Genomic DNA, 25,099 nt, shown 5'->3' with positions numbered 1-25,099 from the left:
TACGTTTCTATGCACTTCCGTAGGCTGCCTCCAAGTGTACTGCGACAGCGGACAAAACAAAAGTTTGAATAGGTTCTTGGGAGAATCGCCCTAAGCGCAGTAGTTGTTCTCTTTCCTGTGCCTTTTTTGTATTTTGTTATATAAGAAATTACATGGCTTCAACGTTTGCTGGCTTCAGCGTTTGCTGCTCAAGCCTTATGTGGCTTCGGCAGGCCTCATTTCAGCAATACTTTCTAATGAAATGAGCAATGAATAATAATAATATTTGCAGAACATAAAACGAAGATTTCGTTATTCTATTCGAATTGTGCGTCTCTATTGCTTTCGCAAGGTTACAATATGAAACGCGCTTCAGCGCGCCGTGGCGTCTACCTATTCTCGCAAGCATTGCTGTCTGCTTTTGAACATGAGTCCCAGTGTTACATTGAAACGTAACTAGCCTTTGTGTACGACAGTGCACACTTAGCAAGTAGGGACACACTACGCACCAACCTATGCAATACGCTATCCGATTCAGAACTGTGGAGTCTGCATGTCCTCGTAGACAACCGTATATAACAATGACTGCCATGGCGCATGTTACGTAGGACGATGTTGTCCTGATTGCGATAGCAATTATATGAAAACTGTCGGCTGAATTTTGCCGCCCGCATCGCCGTCGGAGTCGCATCATTCAGTATATGTATACGTATCTATATGTATGAAAACGCGAGAACAAAAAATAATCCAGAAAAAGACTGTGGTGTGCTGAATCGAACGTCCGACCTTTCTTTCGTGAGAGCATGGCGTCAGCCACTGAGAGACGAAAGATCACCTCCTTCAACGTTGAAACGGTGAGCTAGTTATATCTACCACGGCGGAAATAGCGTGTTTTCAGCATTTCCGGCGAGATCGCATGAAAAGCGTGCTCGGCGTAATTGTAGGCGCCATGCTCGTCGTGATGCGCTGACGCACGCTCATCTCCCACGCGTGCTTTGCTGCGCGGAGGACAGGAGACTTATCCGCACACTTATCCTGTTGTGTGGGAAAATCCGTGCCTTATGTTTTGATCTGAACAATGGCGTTTAGTTACGGCACAAAGATTACTATACTCGCACGATAGGCCCCGTTCAAGAAAGGAGTGCGCTTTTCGAACACAGCGAAATGCCAATTGGGACACTTGTTACTTCGCCCTCATATATGTTCCTGTCATTAAGTTTCGTGCGTCGTTTTAGTGCGATAGCACTTATATTGACACCCTTCGCTAGATTTTCCCATCGGCGTCACCGTCACCCAACGTATATGTATAGGTATCTACATATATGAAAACGCAAAAAAAGAAAAAAAAATTCTGAAAAAGACACCGGCGTGTGGAATTGTACGTGACACCTCTAAGACGTGAGTGCGAGGCGTTAACCACTGAGCCACCGAGCAGCTCACCCTTCAACGCTCAAACAGCAAGCTATTTATATCTGCCACTTACCGCTGGTGATGGGCATCTCGTACATGGGGGAGAGAACTATCGTGTTTTCAGCATTACCAGAAAGATGGCGCAATGAGAGCACGGAGGTGCACGTCTTGAGGGGAGGGGGGGGGGGGGGTAGAGGAACTATCGCCTTTTCAGCATTACCAGCAAGATTTCGCAACGAGCGCGCGGTGGAGCGCATTTTTACCTTCCACGCGTACTTTGTCCCTCAGAGGGGAGAAGGTGGATGTTCGCTGGCACGCTTTTAACTCAGGGTGAGATGATCGTGCGTCTTGGCTGGCGTTGGGCTCTCACTGAAACGTTTCTGTGGTAGCTACCGGGTGCACCAAGGTCACTGCAATCGTTGCACAGTATTCGTTTGTAAAAACGGTGCGCTTTTCAGACACAGTGATGTAACAACTGAGACGCTTATTTGCGTTAATTTGTACCTGCGAGTACTTTTCGTGCTTCATTTGTGCGAGAGAAACAAGGGGCACGTTTCGATCTGCTTGCCATTCGGCGCATGACCTTACAATTTGTTGTTTTCGCGTTGATTGCTTTGTCTGCGCGGCAAAGCTGTTACTTTTTGTTTATACAGTGCATGAGGTGTCAAGCTGGAAGCGTTGTTAATTGGTTCTCATCCTTCGTGTGTTGCTTTCGAGCATCAATTGTGCGTGAGCAGTGCTCTGAACGTTTAAATCTGCTTGCCGCTCTTAGCGTCACACTCCACGTTATTGCTATCGCATTTGGTACACCACCCTTGTGGCGAAATTGTGACCTTTTTTTTCAAAATTCCACGAGTATATTTTCCGAGACAGAAATTCGAGGCATCAATAAGTCAATTGTAGTGTGTTCATCTTTATTCAGACTGTATCTTCTAAATTAAAACAAATAGCTCAATGAGAATGCCCTCACTAACACGGGAATAGAATCACAATCATATAAACAGCAGCTTTATGAATGGCATGTTGCTTCTTACGAGCGTTTTAGTGCCGCACTAAAGAGTTTCAGGACCGTGAATGGACGTTCAGGACATTGGGTGCTGGGGCCCTGGTTGTGCACATTGTAGAGGAGCCACGCAGTTCTCTTACGCAAGACTGCGATGTCCTTTACGGCTTTGACGAACTGTAAATGGTGAAATGTTATGTCATACATTATTTTGCGCAACTCCGCAACACGAATGCACAAAAACAAAGAAACTAACATGCGCACAGTGAGCAACATTGAACGGGAGATTTATCATTTTTAGAAATATCCTATGTGTATTCAAATACACGAAATGACCTGAATGGAGAGATGCCTAAATGTACTATTTAGGACATATTTAACAATCTTACACATTTAACAACAAACCTTCAAAACGAAGCATATAACAAGTATATCCGTATTATCAAAAGCATTCTGTATTTCCTTTGTCCTCCCATATCACACGCTATACCCTATACAAATGTTTTCTAGCATAGGGATTTAGCGACAATTATGGTGATCAACGCACTCAATCACTTAGTGGTAATATATATTTCTTTGCCTTTGACTATATTTGCTGCAATGTAGAACGCATGTCCTTTGCATAAGGGCTGAATCGTGTGGAATGTTCTAATGATACACCTGTCAAGCTGCTCGCGAGCGCTGGGTTGAACACTCGTCAGCCCTGCCATGCCACTAGTTATTTTTTTTGTATATATTGAAAAGGCGCCATTAAGAATTATCGTATGGCACACGAACAATACCACTCAATCGAGTAAATGCATTCCAAGCATATGTTGACGCCGTACAATTCGAAATATTATTACAATTGCCATTTGAATGTAATGACATGTCCACTATTATTACAAATTAGACGTGCTCAAGCACTGTAATTAATGTATTGATATAGTTATTGGGGTGTTAAGATTAAAATAAACATCGCAGCGTACCAAAACCCCTAGAGCACCGTATACTTTAATATTACCTTGACAGGGGGAACTGTGCATAGGCGATGATAAAAATGCTCATAAATAAAAAAAGACATAATTGTAAACGCAAGTGCTTGTCTTGTCACGACTGACATCGAGGTTGAGTCCGCTCTCTAGACGCTGGCTACAAGCCACAAAAATTTAAGAAAGTTGATCAGATTGAAGATAAGGAGACAGGACTCGCAAAGAACGGCAAGAACAAACCTGCTGCCTACCTCTCCCATGTTGCTACACAGAAAAAAAAAACATAACCCCATTTATAGGGCCAGGCAACAGGCTCCGAATTTTTAACACCCCTTCCACTTCCCCAAACCAGCTCGCGTATCTTTCCTAGCGTGACCAACCTCCTTCCACGCACGGTGACATCCACTCGGCGATTGGCGGCGTGAGGCAGCACGCAGCTCGTCGGTCGGTCAAAACCAGGTCTCAACAAAGAGTAATGAAGTGAACGTCACCGATCACCGAGTTGACGTCACTGCGTGTGAAGGAGGTTGGTCAGGCGTAGAAAGAATGCGCGAGCTTGTTTGGGGGGTGTAATGAAAATTTTGGTGCCTATTAACTGGCCCTTTAAGACTTCTCTTTCATAAGTAGCTTTTCCAACAGGCAGCTGGCAGCTAGCTTTCCTAAATCATGCGCTTTCCACCAGTATTGACTGAAACGCTTTCTTACAAATAGTTTTGCACCTGATAACGTTTTCTTTAGTATACGTCCAGACACGCTGCAAAGGTACACCAGTGACTTCGACGAAAAACTGAAATGCTATACGTAATAAAACTATTGGATCTCTTTTAGTATCTCATGTGGCCCCACTCCACAAATCGGTTTGCCCCGCCGCGGTGGTCTAGTGACTAGGTACTCGGCTGCTGACCCGCTAGTCGCAGGACCAAATCCCGGCTGCAGCGGCTGCATTTCTGATGGAGGCGAAAATGTTGTAGGCCCGTGTGCTCATATTTGGGTGCACGTTAAAGAACGCCAGGTTGTCGAAAGTTCCGGAGCCCTCCACTACGGCGTCTTTCATATACATATGGTGGTTTTGGGGCGTTAAACCCCACATATCTATCTATCCACAAATCTCTCTTGCAAGAAATGTCATCGCGGCATTTCAAGGGAGTTCATTTTGTGCTGTCTAAACCTTGAATGCTAGTAAGGTGACAAGCCAGCAAGATTAAGGTGTTAGCCACGTGCTCATTCTGGTCAAGATAGCGCGCATGCGACCGCGACCAAGAGATGAAATTGCGCAGTCATTTTTGAAGCGGTGCTCCCGGTACTCCCGATAATATTTTCGCGCGAATGAAAAGGGGGGTTGTGTCATCCCTCCGCTTGGTGCATTGAAAATAGCAAACTGTGAGGGTTGTCGCCTGCTTCGTCTCATTACGGAACTTTACGGCGATGCCTACAGTGGCTGCAACGACAACACTTGCGCTGCAATATCAATAGAGTGGTATTACAATGTGATTTGCAAACGTACACGGGATGTTCGCCTTCTCTGCCCTGTACTAGCTCGCTCAGCTTTGCACCAGCTCTTTTCGCACGTACGAAAAAATGCGCCTGCATCAACTGCAAGGCTCCAATTTCTGTGTAAAAGCGGCCACGGGAATTGTAAGGAGATACCGCCAGCTGCCTTGTGACAAGACCTATGGTACAAAAAGTTATGAACACGAGCGTGCATGGCTACGTGAGCTGTCTCAAGATTAACTACGGTGGCTGGAGAAACATAGTTAATTGGTAATGAAAATGTCGTAGACACCTCGTACGCGGCTTCTTGCTTCAAGCCGCACCAGGGGCGAGCTTAGAAGCGACATTTCTGCAAGAATCTCTGATGCCAGTGGTTCGCGTGCAATAGCACATGCGCAGTAAGTTCTAACAAAACGCCAGCGATGTACTGTTGGTCTGAGTTTGTCTTCTCATATTTCCATTGCTCATATCCCTGCTTTTCTGCTTTTTTCCTCTTCTATAGGTGCGTCTCCACTGCATTGTACGTGCTCTTTCTTTTATCATAACCAGAACTAATTGTTTGACGTTTGTAGGGCACAACGCCAAACACGCGAAATGGGTCTTGTGAACTACTAGAAGCCACCCATAGAACTGTTCAACCATGGCATATCACTTTCAAAATGCTTTTGATATTTGGCAACGTAATCACACACCCTCGTATGAGCGACATGAAAGTTTCGCTTTTTTTTACTATAGTTCACTCGTTCCAAACACGGTTTAATATTTTCCTGCTCCATTGAAAACACCAACTATTGCTTTCTTTGTGTTCGAACTACAACGGCGCACTAAGTGCACGTGATTCTTTTTCAAAAGCAACGCACGTGTCACGACGTCTTTCTACGTCTCCCCATTTCACAACTTTTTTGGTTCACCTCCGCGAACACAGTTATTTGGGTCGGAGTCTGTTATTAAGCGCTTCTGTATAAAATGCCGCCCCCAATCTCTTGCGCTGTAGGTGGTACCCTGTTCTCTGACGTCCCCCTGTAACGGCGCATGGTTGCTCGTAATGCTCAGGACAGAAAAAAAAATTCTATTCATCCAGCGACATAAAATTATCTGTGTCTGCTTTGCAAACTTGGGTAAATTCGTTGGTCTTGCTTCTTGCCCATTTCGACCGTAGAGTCTCTACAACTGCCAAAATCAGCCCATACTTCAAATTTTCCTCAAATGCTGCATCACGGCGTTGTGTGTAATTACGTAAACAGGCGTCACCTAGTTGAATTATTGTTAAAAATATTCATTGCATCTGCTAACTTAGAGAATGGGCCCAGAAAGCGTCTTACATCATTCCTGTCAGTAAATAGCGATGCTTTGCTTTGTCGTTATGGCGATATAGCTCAATATTTCAGACAGTTTTTTCACTTTATCTCATGCAGTGAGAGGAAGAAAACAGAGCAGGTTTTCAAACGAAGGAGAGCCGATGGCGCCGACTGACCTTTTTAACCAAGGAGTCCTTGTATTCGCACAGTGTAAGCGTTTTCGAGGTATTGAAGAAAACGCCATATACATGTAGAGGATCACTGAGGTAGTTTTTGGGGCCACCTTTGAAATCGCTATGCTTGCAAAGCTGGAAGAAATAGCGAAAGAAATTGGTTGCGAATGGCTCAAACTTTCACTTGCACAGAAAGTAATAAGACATCAAAAAAAAAACATTGAAGGAGGAAGAAATTTTCGAACCTGATCTGGTAGTGTCACTACCACTTTGGTTATCGTGTGTCCTCGTTTTTTCCTCCGGTAAACGTGTGGGAATTTTTCCCGCTTCAATCAAACAAAATTGACCTTGAGAGAGTGATACGGGACAACAGAAGCGCTTGTGTTGCCCCATATTGTTCGTTTTTTTTGCCAAATTGATTTCATTGTTCCACGCTAAAAGATTTTACTACGTATAACCAACTGGCCCATACCCTAGCCCTAGTGTCAATGTTCATTCTCTGCCAAAGCAGATTTGCAGAGGAATGTCGAAAGACACCAATGATTGAGATCTACTCTGACAGGTGTTGTAACAACCCTAAGCCTATTCTATAACTGAGATGATTAAGAAATTATTAGTGCCTCTACTTTCTGAACGAAACATAAAATAAAACTTCTGTATTTGATTCATTGTTACTAGTTTTTTTAATACCTAAAACTGTATAAGACAGCGAGTGTCCCAAATCATCGGAAGTGGAGATCAATACCTTATTTACCAATTCCTGGACAAATATATGCATATACATTTTTTTCTTCTCGACAATATCAGAGGAATCCCACGCGAACACCTGACAGTAAATGTTGTAGGCGAGTTTCAAACTGGAATATGTAAACTTTTCACTTTGGCAAGACAGACATAGCTTTTCGTTTTTAGATTCAATTTACGTCGTCAAAACTCTAAGTAATGTTTGTATTACAGCAACTTCATCTCACGGTAGTCATGGGATGATATATCTGGCTTTTATTCTTTGCATTGTACCTATTCTCCCATTTTATTTAATTTCTTTCTGAAATGTCTTTTTTTGCCTATTTTAGAATTGGTGTACCGTAAACCACCAAGTTCGTGTCGTTTTTTTTTTGGATCTTGTTTGTCCCCGCCGTGGTGGTCTAGTGGCTAACGTTCTCGGTTGCTGACCCGCAGGTCGCGGGATCAAATCGCGGCTGCAGCGGCTGCATTTCCAATGAAGGCGAAAATACTGTAGGTCCGTGTCTTAGATTTGGGTGCACCCTAAAGAACTCCAGGTGGTTGAAATTGCTGGAACCCTCAAATACGGAGTCTCTCGTAATCATTAGGTGGTTTTGGGACGTTAAACTCCATATATCAATCAAATTATCGCATCTCGTTTTGAACTAGCCTATAACGGCATTCGAACTATTGTAATGACAAATGAAAGGGGTCACACAAAAACTGTATGCATTTTCAGTGAACTCATTTACATAAAAGCCTTAAGTGACACATTGCATCAGAAAACTTATTCTCTGGTGAAGATGTACCTCTTCATCGAGAGCCAGCAATTTTGCTGCACATTTACTTTCAAAACGCGTCATTGTATAAAAAATGATTCATAGATTGTTCTACTTCAACTTAACGTGTACAGTGAGTAGATATAATACTGAACCATACATTTACTTTAGATAAAGCCGTAATAACAGTTGTAATAATTATTCAAAATAATGGAGTTCACTGACAACTGTTTGAGTACATGCGATCGTCTTGGTATCGGGCAGAGCCCATCCCAATTACGCGCGCCTCTCTACAGGGCCTCCAAAATGCCTTTCAGCAGCGCACAGAACCTAGAGTTGACAAAAAAATACACCAGGGCAGACAAACGTCGACGTGGGAGCTCCAGACACTCATGTGAAGCATAAGATTCATGCCCAAATTGTAAAGGACAATAGTATTCCTTGATGCACCTGCACGCGAATATTTTGATCTGTTTGTCTGTCACACGAAGCCACTTAGCCATGCCCCAATGTTTATGCACTTGCTGAACATCTAGCCATCCTGAACTGGTTGCTGCGTTCATAGTTCTCACCGTAATCTATGAAAAAGCAAATATTACGCATATTGAAGGTTCAACGCGAATACGTATATACTACGTGAATTGTTCCTTCAATATAAAGTACATAGATACATAATTTTAAAAATGATAGTTTTTTTAGGGTGCGGTGAAATTGTTACGTAAAGCACCAAAGGAGGCCGGCCGAAAACTATCGTCTTTCGAGGCCATTAGGCACTTTTAGTTGGGCGTATTGCGGAGTTTTGTACGCTGACAAAATTGCGTTGCGTACGCTGCAAGTGAAGCCTGTGACAACACATTTAGTTTGACGTACCTTGATGAATTTCACTCAATTAGCTAATCATTTGCGAGATGCAAGGGTTTGGAATGCTTATCAGCGCCACCAACGTTAGAAGTAGGCTAGGTCCCGGTACCATGTGGCCTCCATGATCAGCGCGAAAAACATCTTGATCCATAAGGGTAAGGGCCACCAGCGTACAACTCTGGCCGGGGCGTTCGCTGTGCAGATCTTATGCATCGTTCCTGGGTGCCCTGAGTGCGCAGGTTCATCTATGCTATTTCGAACTTCGGTGCGCAATGTAAGAACGGCGTCTATCCTACCTATCGAAGGCGATTCTTTTGGAATTTTGTTGGAGGCCAGGCGATTTCTTCTGATTCATCAGGATGCCGGCACAGAGTTTCCTAAAGAAGGAAACTTTATGGATGCCTGAATAAGCCGCTTGAATGTACCTACCTTCGCTGCCATGAAAACACCGCCTTTAACTTTGAAGTACACATACCTTGCATCAGTTCTGCTGTTTCTGTCTGCGTTGAACGCAACTACAGCCACAATATACTCTCGTTCTGGTTTCTTGGAGGTCTCGCGAGAACGTAATGCAGTAAGCGTAGCGTTACGTACGCATAGTCTTGTTACGGGCGTATGCGAGCAGCTCTGGAATCGATACGTTACGTACTGCACAAACGCAGTTCTGTACCGCAGAAGTATTGCATACGTGGTCTCGCTACGTACGCCCAACTAAAAGTGTTTACTTGTAGCGAAAAGCGCATATACGCGGCAAATAAACCAGAGGAGACTTAAGTCGACAGTGTCAGACACCAAAGTGACGATTACAGTCACCCACAATTTAGTTTATTACACGTGCCGGAGAAAGTGAATATAAATGATGGCAAAACGTACACACCGCTTCTCGTCCAGACTTCTTTACGGACAAGCACGGCTGAAAGACGCTATCGTTAAGTGATGCCGGGATCTTCTCCATGACGTACTTTAGGGCGGACAGCTCGAAAGACAGGCCTGTGATTATCGACGGATTCAAGAACGTAGTTCTTGCTGACACAGCGAACCAATGAGATTCCTGAAAAGAGCCATAAAAGGAAGTGCTGTCAAAGGCTACTCGTGGAGGGGCACTGCGAGAACATCTACCAGACACACTCATATTTTGAATACTAAGCTGTGCTCAGTACGAAGAAGAGCAAAGTTGGTACACACCGATACGCTAAAAGACAATTGGTCGAAGCAGGTGAACAACTAGGGACACGGGTAGTTTTTCCATGAGTGTTGCTTCATAGGTTGTGGTGCATATCATCTGCGTAGGATAAAGGCCTCGAAAAACAATTCTCGTAGCCCCTTGGCCCTTTCGCATCACCCTTGCGCCAAAAGTTATGTCCCCCTTTGCAAATCGCCATCGTCATTGCCTCTTTCACAACTGTCGCGATACTTGGTGAAGACACTTTCCACCAGTCATTGTGCACCATTGGATTGCAACGTATATGCCGCGATAACATTAACAATACTAGTGGGCCTCGATAACTATGCCATTTTTCAGGTGTTGTCGCTCCTTGAATGGACTGAGGCCACCGCAACACCATTTTTTTGCCTCTAGTCTCGCGCCTCTCAGCAGAGCCGCTGTTGAATGGTTATACACCAAAACGACGCCGTGCGCTCAAGTATGGCAGCCGTGCTGCAGAAGACGCGGCAGGTGTCCTCACCTAATAACAAAGTGCGCATCAAGACATTCTATTCATCACTGCTAGCCATTGTTTTTCATGCACTGCTGGCTATATACAGGAAATAAAAGAAAAAAAATGACCGTTTTCAGGACTACATACAGCACTGTGCGATTGACGCATGCAGTTTACTCGCACAAATTGCAGCGGTGATTTAAAGGGGTGCACAGAAGCTCTAATGATCGCCAATGCGGCGTGCAGTTGCAAGATGCATTCGCTGTTTGCGTCTATAAAGTAGCTGAGGTGCAATCACTTTTCCAGTTGATTGTTTCAGTCTGCCCCCTGCTAAAACTCAGCGTTCTGGGTTAGCCAAGGGCAAATAAGAATGTCTTGTTGTTTCGACTGAGTCGAAACTACAAGACATCCTTGTGTGTCCTGTGCGAGCAGTTGATGCTGTGACCTTCGTTAGCCGCAAAGTTGATCCTACAGTGTAAGCTCTCACATAAGTTCCAAGACGCACACCACTTGGTCATACAATAAAACAGCCTATACTTGATGGTAGCAACTTTTGTCACATCTTTTGGTGTGCAAAAGTTCATCCAATCAACAGTTGTAGCACTCGCAGTATGAGTTACCTGCACTTCTTTGTCACGACACTTGAACTAAACGGGCGCACTTTGGTAAAAAAAAACATAGACAGAAACACATGTGTGTGTTCTAGTACATGATAATGCCCACACCCAATCTCGCAACGTACGGATAAACGCAGAAAAATTATTTTCAGGCATCTTATTCCCACGGAAATGAACTAAACGATTTAGTTTTTCGTTATGTGACGTTATCGACCACACAAACACGCATGTGGTTCCATAAGTGAAATGCTACTCATAAGCCACAATGTTCCGTTATATTGAAAACAGTTAAATCGTCCCAAATCATAACGTAATGTCGTTGTTAAAAGGTGCGGCGAATTTTTTAGAAATGGCACTCCATGTACCAACGTCCCTCCCCACTACAATGACTATGCTTTTTGTGCTGCTTGGAAAAAAGAACAACTGATAGAAACTAGATCAGCTACACCTCTCCAGCACTCTGTAAATATAATGATGTGCTTCCCGAAGCCCACGTGTCTGTGTTTACTCTTTTAGCTGTATAGGGTGTCTTACGTAGCTTTAGCCAGAGTTTAAAACTATCCCGGAACACGTAAGTACAACACGACCAATGCATGTTGCTCACCGTCGCCTGGAGTTAGACTATTTCTTGTGTTCTCAAATATTGTTTAGTCAGATCTGTTAATTACCTAACTTTTCAAGGCACGAATATGGATAAAAAATTTCAATGGGAAAGTTGTAGACCTGTTTGCAAAAGGTCCAAATAGATAGCTTTGAACTCTGTATCTGTTAATAATTAGCGTTTTTGTGTTAATTAGGAATGCCCGAAAATTACAGAAAAATACCACGCGACAAACCCGTTCACGCGTCAGTGCGCGCCATGATTCTAGCGCTCCCCAACGTTCCGCACGTGAAGGACACGCTTCCCGCGCGCCAGTTCATGACAGCGATAAGCAGTCACAGCGGTTATCGTTTTTGTGGCCGATAACAAGACGTGTTCATAGTAGAGCCACTACCATCATTGCGGCCCTGCCGAGACAGCACAATGCGGCAAATGCTATGGTCGTTCGTACGCGGAACGTTAGGGAGCACTAGAATAATTGTGTACACTGGCACACAAGTTGGTTTGTCACGTGGTATTTCTATTTCATGGGCATTTGTAATTAGCAGAAAAACACTGTGACTTAACACAGATAAAGTTCAAAACTATCTATTTGGACGTTTTGCAAGCCAACCTACAGCTTTTTATTCAATTTTTATTCATCACTGTTCCTTCAAAAGTTAGGTAATTTAACTGCTCTAATTCAACAATATTGTGAGCATCACTACTCGTTCCATCTCTTCATCTGTACATACTAATCATCACCGCTCCAGTTTAGGTTGTAGGGCACATACTCGAGTCAATAAAGAAGAGTCTTGAGGGCACTGGATGCCATCTCACAAGTTGTGGAGAGTGCTGTTTGATTCCTGCGTCCTCTCGCGCTCTCGCACAACCCCAGCGTCTTCTAGAACACATCCCTGGAGCTCCGTTCAGGCCGCCGCTTAAACGACCTGGGTCCGGTAAGGTCGCAAGCCGACCAGCCCAGCGCAGCAGCTGCGCCACCACTCCCACCACCAAGAAACCCTTCTCACCTGGTCAACAGCCTTCAAAAGGATTCTCCGCTGTTCACAGGGCTTCCGGGTGAGGACGTGGAAGACTGGCTCGAAGAGTATGACTGCGTGAGTGCCATCAACAACTGGGATGAGCCTGCGAAACTCACCTACGTTGCATTCTACTTGAGCAGCGTCGCAAAAACGTGGTTTTTAAACCACGCTACAAACCGCCCATCAAATGTTTTATTAGTGTATGTTGAAGGTATACACACAGAGGCACTAGTAGACACAGGCGCATCACTTTCCGTAATTCGTGCAGACTTTTGTGCCCACTTGAAAAAAGTTAGAAAGCCATACGATGGCCCTCCCCTTCGTTGCGCAGATGGAGTCCCTATTCAGCCTTCAAGTGTTTGTACAGTCCGCGTTTTCATAGATGACATCCTTCACCACATTCAGTTTCTTGTACTTCCTTTGTGCACTCACACAGTCATTTTAGGATGGGACTTCCTTTCTTCGGCATGAGCTTTCATATTGTGTCGTCAGCGAGTAATTCATATGTCAGCTACTGAGAGTTCATCTAATGTCGATTCACACAGCTTCCGTTTCGTTGCTGCCGCGAATTGTTTAAGTTCGCCAGGTGATGAACTCATTCTCACAATTGCTTCGAATACTATAGTTAACGGTGACGTGTTCATTGCTCCATCAGTTCGCTCCAAACCTGCAGGGCTTATCATTGCACCCGGCCTCGTGCGGTTTAACAACGGTAAGGCAATGGTCACCGCCTTGAGCCCAACTACTTCGCCAGTGATGCTGCCACAGGGCACTGTTGTGAGCTCCTTAGTTGACAGCGAGCCTTTTTCGCTAGTTTCCCTTCACGCAGAATCGCCGCCTTTCTCTGCTAGAACCGATACCAAGGCAACCACTGCTGCTTTAAATGCTACCATAAGTCCTCACCTCACTGCTGAGCAAAAGAGAGACCTCTTAGACCTCCAAAAGCACAGCTTTTCATTCGACGTACATTCCAAAGCTTTGGGCCGCACCTCTGTTGCAGAGCACAGCATCGAAATCGAAGGGAACTTCATTGTGCGCCGCCGCCCATACCAACTGTCTTCGGCGGAACGGCAAATGATTGAGGAAAACATCGCCAACATGCTCAAACGAGATATTACTCGACCTTCATTCAGCTCTTGGTCGTCTCCTGTGGTGTTGGTCTGGAAAAAGAATGGCTCTGTCCGCTTTTGTGTTGATTACAGAGCGCTCAATAAGATAACGAAAAAAGATGTATATCCGTTGCCACGCATAGATGATACCCTGGACTCCCTACAAGGCGCAGAATACATTCCAGCCTTGACCTTCGATCCGTGTATTGACAAATATCTATGCGCGAAGCAGACAAGGAGAAAGCAGCGTTTGCGACGCCTGACAGGATTTACGAATTCAACGTCATGCCTTTTGGCTTATGCAACGCTCCAGCGACATTCGAGCGCATGATAGATACTGTCTTACGTAGTCTCAAATGGAAAACCTGTTCATGTTGTTTAGACGACATCGTCATTTATTCTACTTTTCCTCAGTACCTTAAGCGTTTGGACGAAGTTCTTACGTGCATTTCGAACGCTGGGCTTCAGCTCAATACAAAGAAGTGCCACTTCGCCAGCAGGAGCACCAAAGTATTGGATCAACTTGTCAGCAAAGATGGCGTTCGACCCGACCCCGACAAGGTTGCTGTCGTAATTAATTTTCCACGTCCGGCCAATCAAAAACCATTGCGAAGTTTCGTGGGCCTGGCGTCTTACTTCCGCCGCTTTATCAGTCACTTTGCTGCCATTGCGGGGCTGTTACACAAGCTTCTGACGTCAGGAACGGCCTTCACTTGGACTGACGAGTGCGAGTGTACTTTCCAAGCCCTTAAACGTGCTTTGACGTCAGGCCCCGTTCTGCGTCACTTCGATGAAAGCACACCCACTTTCCTTCACACAGATGCCAGCGGCCACGGAATCGGTGCCGTCCTCCTCCAGCGCGACGACACCTCTCGTGAGCGAGTAGTTGTCCATGCCAGCCGCGCACTAACACCTGCGGAGCAAAACTACTCGATAGCAGAGCAGGAACGTCTTGCTGTCGTTTGGGCCATCCAGAAGTTTCGACCCTGTATGAACGCCACTTCATTGTCATTACCGACCACCATGCCCTATGCTGGTTGTCCTCGCTGAAGAATTTGTCTGGGCGACTCGGTCGCTGGATACTCAATTTGCAAGAGTACACTTTTGACGTTGTGTACAGATCTGGCAAACAGCACCAGGATGCCGACGCTCTCTCTTTCTGCCGTCTGCCACTTTCATTTCCAACCACGCATCCTCTATGCCCCTCAGGTGATCAAGAGGCTTCCTCTGCATTCAAGTTATCCCCCCTGGCAGTTGCTGCGTCACTACCTTTAAACAGCAGCGCTCAGTTTGACGTGTGCCAACGTGACGACCCATACTGTAACCGCATCATCGGGTACTTGAATGACTCGCCTTCTCCACCTAATGCCAGACTACGTCGTCAGCTACGGCAGTTCAAGATAGACAACAATGTCCTGCGGCGCTATACTTACAATGCTGGGCATCGGTGGGTGCCAGTACTTCCCCGTTCACTAAGAAAACAAGTTCTCGAAGCACTCCACGACGATCCATCAGCTAGACACTTTGGATTTCAGAAGACCTACAACTGCGTCAGGAGCCGTTTCTTGTGGCCTGGTCTTTCTACCTTAGTGGCTAATTATATCGCTTTTTGTGTACTGTGTCAACGCCAGAAACGACCAGCTTCTGCTCCTGCTGGATTATTACAACCCATTCCATGTCCAGATACACCTTTTGTCGTTGTCGGAAAAGACCTCGTCGGACCACTTCCCGTAGCGCCAGCGGGCCACCGCTGGATCGTCACAGCCGTCGACCACCTCACACGATACGCGGAGACCGCTCCTCTACGCACTAGCTCCGCCTCAGACGTTGCCGCCTTTTTTTAGAAGCCATTGTGTTGCGTCATGGGGCACCTCGCACGTTGTTGAGTGACCGGGGCAAGGCCTTCATGTCGACGATTCTTGACGAAATTCTAAAAACTTGTGGCACAGTTCACAAGACCACATCCGCTTACCAACCGCAGGCAAATGGCCTGACAGAGCGATTCCACCGGACTCTAATCGACATGATATCCATGTACATCGGACTGAACCACGATAACTGGGACAAAATCTTGCCGTTCGTAACGTTTGCACACGACACTGCTGTTCAACGAACCACCGGGTATTCCCATTTCTTCCTCGTCTATGGTCGTGCGTCGACATTCACTATTGACGCCTCTTTCTTCGAAGTAACGAAAAAACGTCCACGACTACGACAGAAATTTTCGTCTCCAGGCTCGCTGACGCACGGCAACGTGCTCAACTCAACACGGAGGCCAGTCAACTAGACCGCAAGCAACGCTATGACAGCTTTCGTCGAGACATCACCTTCCGTCCTGGAGATGAAGTACTACTTTGGACGCCTGTTTGTACACCCGGATTGTGTGAAAAGTTCCAGTCACGCTTTCACGGACCTTACGTTGAAGTGAACGAACATCTCCTGTCAATTACCCTTCACTCCCGTCGAGGGTACCTCGGACCGTCGTTACCGTGCATCCGAGATAGTTCACGTTTCACGCTCTAAACCTTTTGTTCGCCGTACCTTTCGCGCCTAAGTCTCGGCCGGGCCAGCCGCTCAAGTTCGCGGTGAAATTAAGTGTGAGCATCATTACTCGTTCCATCTTTTTATCTTTACATTCTCATCATCACCACTCCAGTTTAGGTTGTGGGGCACATACTCGAGACAATAAAGAAGAGTCTTGAGGGTACTGTATGCCATCTTACATTATTTTAGAACACAAAAAAATGTCTGACGAACTCCAGGCAACGGTGAGCAGCATGCATTTGGTCACGTCGTAATTACGTGTTCTGGCATATTTTTAAAATCTGGCTAAAGGTACCTGGGACACCCTGTATACTTGTTCAGCCCCCCATGTGAGCCTCGAAGCGGAGGCTTCATGCTGCCAAGCTTAACGATGGGTGTGCGGAAAGAGTCCTTCAGCAGCCCTTATCGGCTATGTATAATGTGCCATCAAAACAGGGCACGCCTAAATTGTCTAGCCTCAGCTAGACCAAACAAGCTATGTCAATATAGCCTAATCATTGTGCACGCTGCGCAATGTTTCCTTCCCCCTCCATCTCCATCTGTACAATTTCACTCGGTATTTCAAGGGATTTGGCGTACAAAACTCGGTGCACTTGGCTTCTCCGATACATCATGCTTTATTACTTATGCTAGTATTATCGTGATAGCAATTATATGGATACTCTCGGCTGAATTTTGCCACCAGGGGCAGCATCATGCACCATATATGTATACGTATCTCTAATCTAAATATTTATAAAAACTCAAAAAATAAAAACCGCCCGCCCTCGGCACCCAGTTTGTCGCGATACACTGACGAGCGTTCATCTCCCACGCGTATTTCGTCCCGTGAATGTAGGGAGTGGGCATGGGAGGGGTTAGATGCTTGAGCGCGCTCGCTTATCTTTCGGTGGGGAGAATCGTGTGCCTTGAGTTTTCACCGCAACAATTGCGTTAGATGCTGGGCCCACAAAGGTCAGTTCGCGCGCCGCATAGGCCCCGTTTGCGAAATGAACAGGCTTTTCATACACAGCGAAGTAACAACTGGGCTACCTGTTAGATTGCACTGATCTGTACCTGTGTATACGTTTCGCGCATCATTTTTGTTTAAACAGCGCGTTAAGTGTCGTGCGGGAAACGCTGTTAGTTGGCCCACCCTCTGCGTGTGTGTTGTTTACGTGCGTCATTTGTGCGTGAGCAGCGTGCTGCACGTTTCGACCTGCTTGCCGTTCTCAATTTTACATTCCAAGTTGCTTCTATCGCATTCGTTGCGATAGACGAAACTTGGACTGTGACATTTCTTTGGTACTTTTGAACCACTTCGCAAATTTCCAATCATTTAGCGCAGATTGCCAAAACGCTTCAGATAAACGCCACGAGATCCCAAAATCTTTAAAGCTACTGTGTTGCTGCTGAAGTGTACACCTTCAATGTCTATCGAGCAGTCATTCTACTTCCACTTAGAAATCATATCTTTTATTGCTGCTGTTCTCGATGGCGAGTGTGCCTTTGCAATTCTTTTACCTCACAGGATCTCTGTGGTGAAGTGTTGACTCGCCCAAGTGCTGAAGTGCGAGCAGATGTAAGCAAACAGTACCTTCCAGCTTTCCAAGCTTGTGGGTTGAGTTCTCATCGACAGCTCTCTAACCTATGATTGGTCGTCATCCACGTCATACTCACTGCACCGCACCTAACGACAACAAAGCATTTCCTAAGATATCTATCACTTCTATTTCTGCCAATTTCTGCCTTGTGAAAATGGGCTAACCTCCCTGTCCTTCTGTTTTTCTTTTCCTGCAATGTCTGTCCACCTTCATTACAAGTACTTATAAATAAATCTCACCAGTACGGTATGGCCTACGTTATCCGTGTATATTGAATTAGGTGGCACGCTGCTGCAGAGTCCCTCGAAACCTATCCACCCTGTTGAGGTGATGGCAATGACGATGTCTGCCACGAACGTGCTGTGAAGGCAGAAGGATGCTCATGAACAAAAACATTCACGACGGGCCTTATCAACTATCCACAAAATCCAAAACTCGAAAAAACAACAGCTATGGTATGCTACTACCCTTGCCTAAGCTTAAATTTTGCTTCTGGCATAAAGAGGAGGAAGACACGTTAGCATAAGAAGATGCATCGCTACAATACGATCAATTGGAAACACATGCTCCGTGCTTTTTGGTAAAAAGACGTATGATGATTCTGCAAAACAAGTCTTTAGGCATATTCCTTGCCACGCTGTTTTTTCCAAAATAAATCTCACGCCATGTAAATTGTGAGGCGGTTTCAACAGGCACAAAATCAACTAACAGTGATGCTTTGAGCTAGTTGGAGGCGCAGGTGGCGTTCAGCTCATACGAATACAACGTTTACGGGAGGAGCGGTTGACGTTTTTTCATAGGTATAAGTGCCATGTTTCAACGCGCCTGTTTCATTGCCTGTCTCATGTGAGTGCATGTTCACTCACACTCGTTCCAAAGTGGCATCAGGCTACAACAGAGAGGAGGGCAGTGAGGCGACGCACGTTTAGGTAAGAGAAACCGCGGTTTCTTGTGGGGACTATGGCTTGCTTAACAAATCACTGTCCTCTTTTCAGATCTAAATCAAGATGGCAGCTAGCAGATGGACTCAGTCAGTTGATTTTTCTCCCATTTTCATTTTATATTCATCCACTTAAGAGCTCCTCTTTCCTCTAATCTTCATGTTTAGACATTTCACTCCCCTCCAATTCTTTACCTACCATTTTCCTCCTTCTCCCCTCATGTGCCACGCTTATGGTGTTTTCGCCTTAGAGACAGTTACTTAACCCACTCTTCAACATTTTTCATTTCAAGAATTTCTTCCCCCAAACAAACGCAAGCTTGCTCTTTAGCAAACACACTCGCATGCATTCAGAACGAAACTAACACTTAAATCTCACTCTCAGTGAGTCAGGCGTGGCAGAATACTGGTGGTTATGAAGGCCTAGGCTAAGTTCAAGACAATGTGCGCCTGACCAGTATGTTTATTTCTGTTTGAGAGGACCATTGAGCCACACAGGGGAAAACTGGGGTGATGTTCACTAGGAGCTCTTGCGTTTGGGTAGAATACTGGCGAGAGAAAGTTTGAGCGACAGCGTTGTAAAATTTGAGATTTTTTGGGGTGAATTAAATCACGTTTGCCTAATTGTTATTGCCTTAAGCAAGCAGGACGCGTCACGATTATATCAAGAGTACTTGCAGTGGACCGAGTTGAAAGAGACAGAGACGAGCGTCGGAGGTAGCACAGCAAACACATCTTTAGAATACATAAAATAGCAAATGATAATCTAACACTTAAGCTTTACTCATAAAAGAAACCTGCATACATTAACCATCTATACAGCGAAACGAAATCAGAAAAAATTGCAATCCAACTGATATCGTTTATAGCCCTAAGCTGCCTTTAGCCAACATAACCTACCAGTGGCTACTATCATGCGATCACCCAATAGTCGTACGTCGTACTTTTTTTATGCCAACATATAGCTACGACGAGGTATTTCGTTGTCAAAGCCCTTGACGCCCTACAAGGGGTCATCGGTTGCCGTCCATCAGCATTTGCGTGACAATTCTTTCTGCTTGCGAATACCGATAACGACCCATTTTGAACGAGAAGAAAGGGGAGAGAGGTATCTCACTTCGCCACGTCTGTGAATACGGCTTTGATGGTGGGCATAAAATACTCGCTATATTCGTAGGTGCCAAAGGCTAGAACGGTCTTCGCTGTCCAGTCCGAGCCTTGTAGCTTTTTCAATTTCTAGAAAAAAGACAAAAACTTAGAAATTAACAACACAGCAATGAGCTATCACCATAGTATTTTTGAAGTTGTCTTAATACGTTTAAAGTACGTAACACTGCCTAATGTCTACATTATGGTCATACTAATCACATAAAGGCTGAAATTTACGTTCAATAAGATGCATAACACTACCAAAATTTAGACAAAAGAGTTTATTGCAATGAATAATACGTCTACGGAGGTCTTCACCATAGCGACTGCCACGTCTCGCTTTGTCTACAGGGGGTGTATAAGAAATAGGTGTGGCAGACACTGGCATGTGATATGTGCCTGTGTGCTCTACGCAGCCACTGTACAGACATGAAATACTGTTTTCTCCCTAAAGGAAGGGCAAATGTGTTCTCCATAAAATACGTATACGGGAAAAGGTGATAAAAATACTGCGGCAAGAGGCATATGTATCAAATCATCATCAGCACCGAAGCTTGTCACTCACACATTAGGGTGTCAGAATATATGGGGTTCCAAAATTATGATCGAAATATTGGGTCTTATATTAACATGCGCGGATTGCACTACATTTTCAGTGTTTACACCTTAGTTACTAAGTAATTGCTAAGAACCAAGGTTTTCATTTTATGGGGACAGTGAGGCCAATTTCATCTTGCGGGAGACAAATTTTCTCCCAAAAAGCGTTTTATGACAGAGTCCACATAAGCCTTCATTGACTTATTACCATCGCAAAAATGACGTCGAGAAAATACGCTCGATAATACGCTCGAGTCGAGCCCATGACCTCTGGGCAGGTAGCAACGCATGCCGGGCACGCCATTCACTGCGCAGCGGTGGCATACTTTGTATCCTCTAAAGTTACACATTTTATATCTACTGATGCCTACTCAGAGCGTTCTCGGGGAAGTGCAGTAATCCATCGAAACCATCACATCCTCGATTACCTCTTTAACGCATCTACTCAAAACATTCATCGCATTAGGCCTGTTTCCGATTTAAGGGCAATTTTACGAACAACATAAACAGACCCAAGTGGTGACCTCATTTCAAGCGCCGGTGGCGTGCATAGCATCTATGCATACCAACAATAGCTCAACGACGCCACCTGCTTCGTTTGGCTTAAACTCAGCCTTACCCGCTTACGCTCACCCAGCGGATTATTGCGGCCGGCCAAAGGCACGAAACCACGCGCGTTACCTTTCCCTCAGGTGGGCCCCTAATTTTCAATGAATACAACATGCCGGCAGTAGGTGACTTCAGTCAATGCTTGGTATCCGATCAGTGACGCTTTCTGGCTGTCACATCACCTTATCTCGTTCCACTCTCACCATTACCTTCCCATCTATGACAAAAATTTTTTAACTATAATTAAAGACGTTAGTCCTCGAGCTAACGATGACTAAACGTCAACGTGGATGCGTTCACTTTGAGCGGTGCTATAGCCATCAAACGACAATGCTTACACAAAACGGAGACTCCTATTGCAAATGAGTTCTGCGAAAATCCGCAAGAAGGCGGATGGGTTAAGTGAGGGTAAATTACTCAACTACTCAAGTAAATGGTTTACTGCACATCAATGTGCGGTAAACATTGTACTTCTGCATGAACATGGTTTACTTTCGTGTTGTACCACCTCCTAAAATGGAGGAATCAACCATGTTTCTTTTCTTTCATCCTCCTCTAATCAACAGTAACCTTCAAAGCACAGCTGAGTTTAAATGAACGAGACGTGCTTTTCTATGGCTTGGAAGTTTCAACCCATAATTTCAGCTTTAATGCCACTCGTTTTCTATTCCTTAAATGGTAATGCGACTGCTATCTCCATTCAGTAACCCCTACATACGCCCCATGGTTCTGCGGTCGTGTGGTCATCCCCAAATGCATGCCCAGACTGTAACACTGACTCGAAGTCACTATTACAATTCTCTCTTGCAGTCGTAACGCTAAACTATCTTTTGCAGACTATTAGGTACTCAGTTTTCGAATATCGTAACGTAAAAAAGAACTGAAGATACATTTTTATTATGTGTTTCAGTACGCCACATCTTTGTAATCTTATCAGACTCAGGAGATCACACGAAAGTGAGGCATTTCAATGACTACTGAGCACATGATGAAGAAATTAACAGAATATATGGCACGTTCTCGCTTTTTGAAGATACTTTAAATCATAGCTTTTAATTGCACGAATCATCCGCGTATAAATTTTAGATAACTGAAACAATTCGCTGACGGCCGCAGTGGTCTACAGTGCACGATAATGAAATCATTAGCTAACTGTACGAACAGGCGCATATGTTCTCCTACACAGCAATTGTGTGCCTTTTAGGCACAGTGCAATTGAATTATTTTCTATACGTGGCACCAGCTCCATAATTCGAAGCAGATCGAGTTCAATGGCAAACTTTCTGTGCCATGAGTGTCTGTTTCCTGGAGAAATACCCAAGGTGTGCAAGTATTAACAACAATCCAAAACATAATTGAAACGCGTTCTACATCAGACAAATGATATAATTAAGCAATGATACACTATGTTTTCTCAAAACCCTACGCATCACCACTTTGCCTGCACCTCACTAAGAAAACGTGTCATGATATCTAGCCTCTCCCAATTGGAGAAGAGAAGCATAATAATTGTATAACACATATTTTCCCATTAAATTACATTTGAATACAAACCCGGCAATATGTCATTCAATTATCACTTATTCTGCGGGCAGATTTTGGCTAATTCTGTAAACACTGGATATACTTCCATAATTACTTAAGGAATGGTTCAGCTTCGACGAAAGTAAAATTTTGAACATGTAGGTGCCAATGTTGCCCACGTCCTTCGCCTATGCTCCAACTATAGCGTGACTAAACTGGGTCCTGGGAGGCCAGTGCGAAATTATTAAAAGACGTCAGACTCATACCTGAGTACTAAAAAGAAGGTAGGATTGTAAATGTGCAAGCTATAGCGATGACAAATTCGTAACCAGAGGGTGTTTGCTAAAACAGATGTTTTCCCAAGCCGACTTGCCTTTTGCGTAGCTGCGACTGGAAATTTCTTGAACACCTGATCAGGTTGCAGCCTCGGAAAAGCAAACTTGTCGAAACAAATACTTCAGCAAACAGACACCATTTAGGAATTTCTCATCAGCTTAGTGTATGTTATTTGTAAAACAACATTACCAGATAAGCTAAAACGTTTGCCTCCTGCAGTTATCACGAGTTAAGGTCTGTCGGTATTTATCATGCTATAGTTCTTATTTTCCCAATGACCCCAGTTAGCAGATTTCTGCTTCGAACTTTACGTCTGGTGATGTTAGCCTATAAATGTTTAGGAGCACTTCACTCATTTTGCGGCTGTCCAACCACGCGGTGGCTGGTATTATCCAAGCTATTTCTGCCAACAAAACCTAAACAGAACCTACTGCAAGTGAGGAGACTTTTTAATGTCGAGATTGATTGCAATGTTTGTTCATTGCACTCTCTGCCACTTCACCACTTCTTGACTATATGTAGCAAGGTCGACAGCTGCGATACAAGGCATGGTTGATTGATTTGTGGGATTTAACGTCCCATAATCACGATATGATTATGAGAGACGCCGTAGTGAAGGGCTCCAGAAATTTCGACCACCTGGGGTTCTTTAACGTGCACCCAAATCTGAGTACACGGGCCTACACCATTTACGCCTCCATCGGAAATGCAACCGCCATAACCGGGATTTGATCGCACGACCTGCGGGTCAGCAGCCGAGTACCTTAGCCACTAGACCACCGTGACGGGGTCTACAAGGCATGGGTGTATTTTGTTTAAAGCAGCAGAAACGCAGGAAAATAAGTACTCGTTGTTTCTATAGAAGTTGCGTGTGTGATGTACGAGTTCATCGTTATCTTCTATGTGTCTTCATACGTTCCAAGATGAACGAAATTCACTTTCAATCCAAACAGTGGTTGATACACAGTCATGCCAATATTACGTACCGCAATAATCGCTCGCGCGTTTGAAACCTTCAAGTTGTAATCGACTGGAAACGCAAGCACAGTGAGGAGTCCGTAATGTCTGATTCCAGCACTCCGCAGTGCATTCAGAGAGCCGGCCGATTCCTCCAAATTCTCCGGTGTAACAAGGCTGCGAGGTGCAATTTAATGGCATCTTATTAGGTACTTTCAGAACAGAGGTAACATCAAACAACGTATATAGTAAAATAAATAGCAATTCTGCACCAAATGACCACGTTAACTAGTTATCACAGTAACATTCTTACGATAGAACTCTACACCGTCTAACGTGTACCTACGGAGTACTTATAGAATGGTAGTTTTAGAATGGTACGATGATAGGAGTAGCATAAGGTGATCAACTAACTGCTATTTTATCGTTCACAGTTGAGGGGCACATGAAGAAGAGCACAAACGAGGCTATTAGCAGAGTGGTTTCTGCGCACTACGGGTAGAAAATGATGACTAACCAACAAGATTACTGAACGGCCTTAGCACGGCAAAGAAGCGCTGCGCAAAGATGTTGATCATTTTTGTCGTGGTTTAATGAATGTTGCCAGCCGGCATGACATTGAAGTAATTAGCGCACTTCTATTCAGATAGAACCTTTCTGCAACGCTGTACCTAACGCAAAATATTATAGCTTCGCTTGGACAGAAGAGTCTGACATCGCTAAATGCATAAAAGATGCAATTTGCCAGATACAGCTAACCTAGTTTTATAAATGCGTCAGACAAGCAGCTCGGTGCATCAATAGCCGCATATAGAAACCCAATAAGTTTTCCTGAAAAAAAGTTTTTAGCATTTGTCTCAAGAGCGTAAATATAATTGTAATCTTTTTGTATGAGTGGGTGTTTGTAATGCAAAATTATTTTTTTAATGTGAAGCATTTCTTGGTGAACTTTGGAGACATTTACTGCATCTGTCTACCTTCATAGCTGCCTACGTTTTTTAGCTCTCCAGACTGATTCGAGAATGAGGTATATACCAAAAATGGTATGGCATAACTTCACTGTGTGATGAGCATAAGTGACTAGTAATGGCAATAAAATCATTACTTGTATATTAGGAAAGCCATGATACGATAGATATGTCATGGTCTTGCTGCTCATGTGGTG

The 25,099-nt window shown here is 44.6% G+C and overlaps 1 protein-coding gene across 2 annotated transcripts in view; it reads right to left on the bottom strand.

Annotated features, from left to right (window-relative positions):
- Nucleotides 1–2,302: 2,302 nt before the first annotated feature.
- LOC142768684 (uncharacterized) overlaps nucleotides 2,303–25,099 on the bottom strand; it is a 92,447-nt gene continuing 69,650 nt past the window's right edge. The window contains exons 1-4 of one of the 2 annotated variants that reach the window (XM_075870695.1): nucleotides 19,880–19,987; nucleotides 9,566–9,739; nucleotides 6,329–6,460; nucleotides 2,303–2,569 (exon numbers count right to left, since the gene is read on the bottom strand). In XM_075870695.1, coding sequence (XP_075726810.1) covers nucleotides 2,420–2,569; nucleotides 6,329–6,460; nucleotides 9,566–9,643 — 360 coding nt within the window. In that variant the 5' untranslated portion in view covers nucleotides 9,644–9,739; nucleotides 19,880–19,987 and the 3' untranslated portion in view covers nucleotides 2,303–2,419. Of the gene's footprint in view, nucleotides 2,570–6,328; nucleotides 6,461–9,565; nucleotides 9,740–19,879; nucleotides 19,988–25,099 lie in introns of those variants that run through there. The other variant, XR_012885394.1, reaches the window with a different exon arrangement.

The sequence above is a fragment of the Rhipicephalus microplus genome, chromosome 8, assembly GCF_043290135.1.
Source record: "Rhipicephalus microplus isolate Deutch F79 chromosome 8, USDA_Rmic, whole genome shotgun sequence".
Lineage (NCBI taxonomy): Eukaryota > Metazoa > Arthropoda > Arachnida > Ixodida > Ixodidae > Rhipicephalus > Rhipicephalus microplus.
Note: the sequence above shows the minus strand (reverse complement) of the source record. Positions and strands in the feature narration are given on the sequence as shown.